A 9,836-nucleotide genomic window follows, 5' to 3' on the forward strand; every position below is an offset into this window, starting at 1 on the left:
ACAAATTTTCAATTTAACAATATTATAACTTTGTAAACATCTCTATTAAGTATTTGCGGGCTCGATTTACGAAAATGGGGCCCCAAAACTACCTTTTTCGGTACCACCGGAAACCGAGTTAGCATATATTTTTAAAATTTATGAACTTTTATATATTTTTTGAATATTTTATAATTTTTAAATGATGTGGCATATACGAAAATTATTGTCGTGTTAGTATGAAGTACATGTGGATTGCCACACAAACACCATTAAAAATTAATGTTTTAGACAACATTTTTGATAAAAATGCGATTTGACTATTTTTGAAAAGTTAATGACCAAATTTAACTTAAAATGAATAAGAATAAAATTGATAAAAAATGTAAATGTTGAGAATTAAATTTATTATTGTGCCTAATAATAACCAATATCTAATTAAAACTTAATTTAAAGTTACATATTTTATAATATATTAGAGCATACACTGATATAATACTCATTTATATTATTAATAAATTAATATATTATAAAACAACTGTTGAACAAAACTATATATTATAAAACAATTAGTACTAAATATTTATAAATTATAAAATATAGTTAGTATTAAAATATTAATATAAAATTTTCAATAAATTTAAAAATATTATTAATGGTAAATTTTATTATTAAAATAAAATTATAATATTAACTAATTTTATGAAAACAATAAATTATATTAATAATTTATTACATGCTTAAATATTAATATATATGTTTAATAATATTGAAAATTATTATATGTGAAATTAATACTTTAAAATTATAAATATTTTTAAAAGGGTGAATATCAAGTATATTAATAGAGTACTTTTTATATTCTACAAACAACTTTGAAATATTCAGGCATCTTTTTTCTTGAATATTTATTTTTAATATTTTACTGTACAGTGATAAGATACTTGTGAACCTTAACTCTATTTATAAAATCTAAAACTCCATTAACAATGTACCAAATAAATTCCTTAATATAATAATGGCTTTATTCAAATTAATTTTCATATGAAAATTAAATTATACCTAAATAATTATTTTCTAAAATATTACTTGAGGTGAAATCGTTTTCCAATAAAATGGACTTATTTATTTTAACCAATAAATCACTTTCCACTTGATAAGTTATCCTCATAAAATAAGATAAAATAAGATTAAGAAAATACAGAAAACATTTTCGGTAGATGAATTTTCTAAAAACAAGCACCCCCAAAGTTCCAAATTATTCATGGGTACCAAAATCATGACTTCATTCAACCAATGTGGATCTACCAAAATCAAACACAACAGAGAGTACTTTTGGAGATCAACATGCTCCATTTAGACTAGGAAAAATACTAAACACATCAAAACGCTATTTAAGCTATGGTCTCCAGGGCCTGCAGTATATCGGCCTTCAAATCTTCGAAATCTTCAACCCCGAAGCTGAATCGAATCAAGTTATCCAAAATCCCGTACTTGCTCCTCTCAGCTTGGCTAAGATCCCTGTTTCATATTTTTGCACAAACAACCACATATTTATCACGTAACATTGTAACATAACTCCACAAAGGTTCCCATCCATGTCTCTATCAAATGTTGGGATACCCATGTCTCTATCAAATGTTTTCTTTTCTTTACAACTATAAATGTAGTTGCGTATGCGATGAACAAAAGCAAGATATAAATGGATATATTGTCATACCAGTAGGACATTATAGCTGGCTGATCAACAATGCTTTCACAGCCACCAAATGATGGAGCAATGTATGGTATCTTCAATGCATCAACAAACTTGATGGTGGTCATGAGATCTCCATCCACCTGAATGATTTTGACGGCATGAAAAGTTAGAGAAGTTTTTAACATGAATAAAACATCAAATGAAAGCAACAGAGGTTAGAGATCAATTCCCAATTAAAATGCTAAAAAGCAGTTGAAGAAACCAACCTCAAAACTGACCACACCACCAAAGCCAGTCATTTGCCGCTTGGCAATTTCATGTTCAGGATGACTAGGCAAGCCTGGATAATAGACGCGTTTCACCTGCCATAGAAATTTAATAAGCCAAGGATCAGGAAAATAAATTCAAGTTAGAATAGGATATGATAAATCAAATGTTATTAAATTGAGTGGCGTTAAATGGATTTTACGGATAAACAAGAATGGAATTATTAAATGTCATTGCATTTCATACCCTAGGATGTGCCTCTAAAACTTCGGCCATCCTTAATGCTGTTGAATTTTGTTGCTGTACACGAAGATGCAGTGTCTTCATGCCTCTGATGATTAGATACGCAGCATTCTGTTTAAACAATAGAAACAAACAGATTACTATAAACCATACAACTTATAATGGGGAATTTTTCAGAGACAAATCTTCAAAGAATAAGTTGAAAGTCACTAAAGCATCATTATAGAAATGACAACATATTCTTCCTGACTAGAAATCCAACCAACCACCTCAGCAATCTAGCCCTCTTAACTCAGTGCAATTACAATGTTAATCTAGTTGCAACTGAAATATGGTGACATAAACACAAGACATCAAGAATATGTTGTGTCAGGACAACTCACTGGGTTGAGAGTACCACCCAAAATATGATGCAAAGTACGAATTTCTGTAACCAACTTCTCAGAACCACTTATACAACCAGCAAGGACCTGTGACATCGAGAATTACACATGTTTATTGCTTGAATTAATGATTATTGAAACATGAATGAAGAAGTAATTCAAACCGCCTAAATTAACAAGAGAAAGTGTTTACATCATTGTGTCCACCAATAAATTTTGTTGCAGAGTGCAAAACAAGATCAGCACCAAGAACGAGGGCCTTTTGATTAAGAGGTGTAGCAAAGGTACCATCAATGCAGACAAGTGTTCCTTTGCTGTGACACAACTTTGAAACTTTTTCTATGTCAACACATCTAAGGAACGGATTTGTTGGAGACTCGGTAAAGAAAAGAGAAACCTGCATGAAAATCATAATTCACTCTCAACTCAAAATGTATTGTTTTGTCCAGGCTAAACATAAAAAGATAACCAGTTCCTATGCTACTAACTTTGTTCTTGTTGAGTGCAGACTCCAGTCCATCCACATCTGCAGGGTCAATAACAGTAGCCTGAATGTTGGATGATAGCAAGTTTGCAATTAGAAATGAACCAAACTTCAACATACTACTTTGTATAAATATAAAATTCAAGAAAAGTCTAGCATTAAAATTGATGCAAACTTCATTAGGTTGCTGATCAAGTTTCACTTACATATAATAAAAAAAAATTCCAACAAAGAAACGGGGCTGGTATAAGCTTTTAAGTTAAAAACCACATTCATCTAGGTTCATCAACATTTTGGTAAGAAGATATCTCAACATAATTGCCCCCAATAAAACAAGACTGGCACAAAAACTCTAGGCATTTTGGTTACCATAATTCTCAAATACTATTCACTGAAAGTTAACGTGAACAAATTTGAAGCCATACCAAGATTCCCATTTTAGGTAGGATGGTCTCAATGAATATCCTAGTTTTTCTGTAGCAATCTGTTGTTGTCACAATATGTCCGCCAGCAGGAACCAATGCCATCAGCATGACTGTGCTAGCACACATTCCAGATGCCATAATCAGGGTCGACTCAGCCCCCTCAAGTGCACTGAAACAAAGAAAGATCACCTTACGAATGTTTCAATGACATGGATAGAAGAGACAAGCAAATGCCATTTAACAAAAAGTAATGAAAAATACAATGGAGGCAGCCAAACCTTATCTTCTCCTCTGCAACCACAGTGGTTGGATTTCCATACCGCCCATATTCAAAACTTGTATGGCGTTTTTCCTGCAATAATATCAGACTAAATGTTAATGCAAAGCAAAACTTTTGGGACAACCATCATTTCTTGACAACTGCAAACATATAGCACCAAACCCTGACAATGGCAACTTAACATATAAAAGACCAAAACATTTCTTGAAATCGAAACCTTGACAAGAACCCTAATAGATCAACATAAACATCATCTACAGCAAAAACAGATTAATCGATGCTATTAATATACCTTGAAGTCAATAAGCTCCTGAGTTTTCTTAAAGAAATATGCAGAAGTATTAACCACTGGAGTAGTAATTGCATCAGTAACTATACCGCGACCTAATCTTTCACCTGCATAAATAAAACGTAAACCCATTAGAAAAGCGTCTGGATGAGTAATTTGAATTGCATCAATTCAAAATATTCACATTTTGTAATTGCATTGTTCGGATATGAATTTGGTGAGATAAATAATAGTCATAATAAACAAATAACATAATATATTTGTTTTAATCGAACTTGTGAAGGTAATAGTGAAACTCTTAAAAATAATAAAAAGAACCAACAATATTAGAGATAGAAAAGAAAAATATTGAATATATATATGTAATAAGGTGACATAAAATTTGAAAATATTTAGAGATATTACCAATAATATGATATCATTAAAGTAAACTGTAAATAATTAAGAATGAATTAATGATAAATCCAAATAAAAATAAGAAAGAAACTGAGTATTATATTTGCCAATTATAGTAAATATTAGATCGACAAAACCACAAATATAGATATCTTTTCTTTTCCGTTCAAAATCAAAACATTTAAAAATAAAACAAAAAGAAATGTTTTAACAAAATTTAAAGAGAGAGGAAATGATTAATCCATTTACCAGCATGAACAGTGATGCTCCCATCGGAGCTCAAAAACGATGTCTTGGAATCATATGAATCCCCAATCTGTACACTATCGTTGTCAATACAACCTTCTACAACCGCCACGTCATCAGAGACGGGAACGGAGGGTGCGGCTGCCTGAGAAGCAGCAGCCGCCGCCGAGGAGGGGTAAAGGGAAGTGGGACCGTTCGACCACGAAGCCGCGACAACTTGCGCGACACCGATGTTGCTACAGTTGCGGCGAGCCTTGACGCTGAGCTGGCGGACGAAGTTCGGGGGGAAACGAAAGATCAAAGACGACAAACCCCCACCGCCGGTACAAAACAACGATGCCGTTACTCGTCCGTTAGAACCGATGCGAGGCTTCTCCCCGGTCGGCGTACCGGAGAAGTCGGGATCGGAACGGCACTCGAATGAAGAATAAGCATTGAAAACCCTAGGAAGAAAGGAACACGAGGAGACAGCCATTTGTTTGACGACACCGTTTCAGCTCTCTTACTCTCTCTTTTATTTCTTTTCTGCGACTTCTCCGAAATGCGAAAAGGCTCTCCCTTCTTTCTTTCCCCTTCAACGGCTTCCAACTACTTAAATACGCGAATTCCGTTGTCGTTTTGTGGAAATTTTGTTTTTAATCTTCGGAGTCAGTTTTTAACTAGGGTTAGGTTCATCCTTGTTTTTGCTTACGTGGCAGATAGTGACTGGTTAAATATTTGTTTATATGGTGGGGTGAGTAATCTTTTTCATTTTCCCCTAGAGTATATCCCCTAATTTTAATCCTGGAATATTTGGGTGTTTGAGATATGTACATGCAACTTCAATTAAATTATTCATATGAATTTGTTTTTATACACTCACAATTTTTTATTTAAATAGAGTAAAATTATTTGAGTTAAATAAAAATTAACATGTCAAATTAAAATCGTGTTATAGTATAATCAATTTTATTTTAGAACACATAAATTTGAAATCATATATATTTGAAAATTGTTCAAAACAACGTCAGTCACTTTAGTATGATAAGTTTCGATCTTTAATTAACTTATTAAGAACCCACAATTATTATTTTATAATTTTTAAAAAATTTACCGTTTTTATATATTCTTTAATTTTTTAAATCTTTTATATATTTTTATTTTTATTTTTTGTAATTTTTGTTGAGAGAGATCAATTTGCTCATTTTAAAATTGATAGGGACCAAAGGAGTATTTACACCTATCTATTATTTGAGTTATTCAAATTGTAATATTTAACCAAATTACTTATTCAAGTTGACTCGAAAAAATAGAATAACTCGATTTTATTAACTCGAAACTCAAAATTTTTCAATTTTTCAATTTAAGTGAATTTTACTCACTTCTAATCATATTTAAGATTTTTATATATTAAATAATTAATTGAATTAATATCAAGTATCGCCAATTAAGTATCAACTTTATTAAAATCTCTTGAATATTCAATATACATTATGAAGTTTTTTTTTTTTTTGTAATATGTTAATTTGTAAATTGGTCCAAGGATTAAATTACCCTTTGAAATTCAAGAAAGAATTAGTTGTATTGAATACTATTACACCATGTTTGGTTGGAAGGAATGGAATAGCATTCCCCCTTATTCATTGAACGGTAAATTATTCTTTTATTTGGTTAAACGTAATATTCATTCAATAAAATGATCATTACTTTCTTATTACTTATCTTTCAGTGATAACTATTTTTTGGTATCACCAAAAGAATAACTATTCCATGCAACATTGAATAACAAAAAAATTTAATTTTCAAATTAGTCCTTTAAAACTTGGACTTAGAAAATACAAAAAATTGAAATATTTTAATATAATTTTGTATAAAACTAAAAAATAGTTTAATATAATTTAATATAAAAATAATTATATTAAAAATATGATTAAATTATATATTATTTTTATTAAATTAGATTTAATAATAACTATACTAAAATATGATTAAATTATTTATTATTTATTATTAAAATATTTTAATAATAATCATCTTAAAATTTAATAACAATAATAATAATCATCTACCTAACAAAAATTTTGTTAAAGTTATTTCAATTTTTTCCTTATGCTAGTACAATATCATTTCATCCAACCAAATATAAAAATACTATTACAGTTTATTCTATTTCATTCAACCTAACAGTTGAATTCTGATTCTGATTCTATTTCATTATAGTTCTATTATATTACAACTTTATTTTATTACTATTCTATTTTATTACAGCGAACTAAATGTAGTGTTAATGAATTATTTCATTAAAATAAAATTGAATTGCATTATACTCAAAAGAAAAAAAATCCCCTCAAATTGCGAGAAGGAATATTGAGATTTAAGAAATGTTAGTGGACAAATTGGTGGTACAATGTGCAATCCATATATTTCATAAAAGTTGGTGCCAACAAGATCATAAGTCACTTTCTTGGTTTTAATTACTAAGTTGGGACTATTACTTTTATTGTATATTAGTATTATTTTCACACTAATTATTTTATTTGTGTTGAATTATGGAATATAAATTTAAAGTCTAAAATATAATTTATTTCTATTTTTATTTTAAAATTTTTGACCTTCTATTTTTAGATTTAACAATTTAGGTTTAATTGTTATTATTATTAAAAATTTTCAATTAAATTCATTCATGTGACATTTTAAAATTAAAAAAAAGTCACTTGATAGGTATGTAAAAATAAAATTAAAATTAAAAATGTTTTATATAGTTTTTTCCTCAAAAACATTTGTTCGAATTTGTTGTGATAAAATAAATTTTTTCGTTGGAATCATGTTCCTAAGAAAAATTGACATAATCATTTTGATTGAAATAGTTAACAATATTAAATATTTAGACTAATTAATGACATTATAAAATTATAAATATCAAATTATGTCTAATAAGGTATATAGATTAAATTCTAAGTTTCAGCATAGTGTAAGGACTAAATTGAAGTTTGATCACTGTCTTATAATATTAAAAAAACAAAAAAGGAAGCAAGGCAAGCATAAAAGAAACAAAAACCATTATCCGTCTCTAAGACACTTAGGGCATTTAAATTATATATAATAATGTAACATTTTAATCGAAAAGTTAACGGTGTTAACTATTTACACAACTTAATAATATTATAACAATATAGGGACTAAATTATATTAAAATTAAAATATATAAATTAAACATTAAATTTGAGCATATTAGAAAAACTAAATGTAAAATTTAACTTTTTATTTCTTTTGTAGATTACATTGGGCTTGATGCTTGACACTAGTACCTTATATATATATAGTTATATAGATATATATGAACTAGTTTCATTCATGCGAGATGCACAAATTTATTGTATTTAATTATTAAAATATATTTATTATTTTTAATAAATTTAAAGAATTTACAAATAATATAAATAAAATTAGAAAATAATAATTGAAAATATAATATATTCAAAAATAATAATTGAAAAAGAATATATTCAAATAATTAAATTAATTCAAACAATAACATTAAAATTATTGTAACAAATTGTTTTTTACTTTAATAAAAATTTTAAAAAATCCATTTATAATTGAAACTGCTTTTAAAAATTTAAAATAGAAAATTTTTTTCAAAATATTAAGAAAATATTTATATTTATTCCTAACTTAAATAGAATTTTATATATTGATTAAGATGTGGGTTTCTACTTAGTTGATTTGGTTGTCTTGTTAGTTGTTGTCTTGAATTAGTTAGGAGACACAGATGGATTGTTTCAAAAGAGATATTACAAGCATGGTATCAGAGTCTTGATTCAACCAATTGTTGGTGTGGAAAAATGTGTCATTTAGATACATGCCAAATGTTTAACAAAGGTGCTTTCAATATTAGTGAATTAGTGCTTCAGTATGGAATTCGGTCAGAGTTGGTGTCACGAGTTATCGGGTACTAACTCGAGTAAGAAATTACAAGAATATCATTCCGTAACTAAAATGAGTATTTTAGGATGTTTTAGTTTTTTTCATTTTAATAAAAACAAAGAAAAATATGTATATGGTGATATCTGAACCTACGTCAATTAAATTTATAAAACCATAAATTTATCACTCAATCAAAGCTTTAATTTGATATTTTTTTTATTTTTTCTAATTTGCACAATTTATTATCTCCACAAATTGTATATCTATACTATTAATAAAACCGTTAACGAGTGGTGTACACAATTAAGTGGGCACCTACTTGGTTAGAAATTACTGAAATTCAATTCTATAATTAAAATAAGTAATATTATTCAAGAGTATTTAAGTCTTTTCACTTTTAAAATACCAATAAAATATACATATGATGAGATTCAAACCCATACTAATTGTATTAATAAAGCTTTAAATTTACCACTTAACTCAAATTTTATTTTAATATTTGTACTCATTTTAAATTTAATGTAGAAGATATGTAAAACCATGAAAGTGTTGGCTTGTCCTAAGTCTACAATGCCATGTAATATTATTTCCTAATTTATATGATATATATGAAGTGAACTCTGACTTCTATACTTGGAACTTTTTCCATTACACATGAGTCCATAATTATATTAATATTATAATAGATGATGTGTCAAGTACTTATAGTAATTTTGCAATACCCTAATTTATATGATTTGGAGTCCAACTTTTAATATTTGGTGCTAATACTTTGAACCTGTTCTATTAAACATGCTTTTCTCCGAGGAAAGTAATTTCAACGTTTTAAATTAAAATAACGCCTCTTTATCAAGTAAAAGAATCATTACTGTAAATAGTGAATCTTGTAAGTGGAATATGCAAATTTTATTTTATCTTTACGTGAAAGTCAAATTTCCAATTATAGTAAGAATATTAATTCTTTAACTAGGTGAAACTACCATTAAGGCCTTCATATTAAATTTTTATATATTAAATTAAAAATAAATTAATTTTAATTAAAAATTCATCTAATTCTACTATTAAAACGATATGATTAACAGAATAACAAAACAATAATATGTGGTGTGCTATGTATACATTATGTTGAGATATAAAAGATCAATTTTAATAGTAGATATAAATCAAAATTTTAGTAGAATAAACAATTTATTTTTTATTATAATATACATAAACTAATTTATTTATTTTTTAATAAAA

The 9,836-nt window shown here is 27.6% G+C and overlaps 1 protein-coding gene across 1 annotated transcript; it reads right to left on the bottom strand.

Moving 5' to 3' along the window:
- Nucleotides 1-1,082: 1,082 nt before the first annotated feature.
- Nucleotides 1,083-5,289, bottom strand: LOC108460914 (cystathionine gamma-synthase 1, chloroplastic-like). The gene is made up of 11 exons (XM_017760619.2): nt 4,695-5,289; nt 4,053-4,156; nt 3,759-3,832; nt 3,481-3,649; nt 3,060-3,119; nt 2,765-2,968; nt 2,572-2,658; nt 2,192-2,299; nt 1,945-2,040; nt 1,700-1,818; nt 1,083-1,500 (listed from the first exon to the last, which is right to left on the bottom strand). The coding sequence occupies exons 1-11, from the start codon at nt 5,164-5,166 to the stop codon at nt 1,374-1,376; spliced, it is 1,620 nt and encodes a 539-aa protein (XP_017616108.2). The 5' UTR covers nt 5,167-5,289; the 3' UTR covers nt 1,083-1,373.
- Between the last annotated feature and the right edge of the window lie 4,547 nt (nt 5,290-9,836).

This window comes from Gossypium arboreum, chromosome 4 (genome assembly GCF_025698485.1).
Source record: "Gossypium arboreum isolate Shixiya-1 chromosome 4, ASM2569848v2, whole genome shotgun sequence".
NCBI classification, from domain to species: Eukaryota; Viridiplantae; Streptophyta; class Magnoliopsida; order Malvales; family Malvaceae; genus Gossypium; species Gossypium arboreum.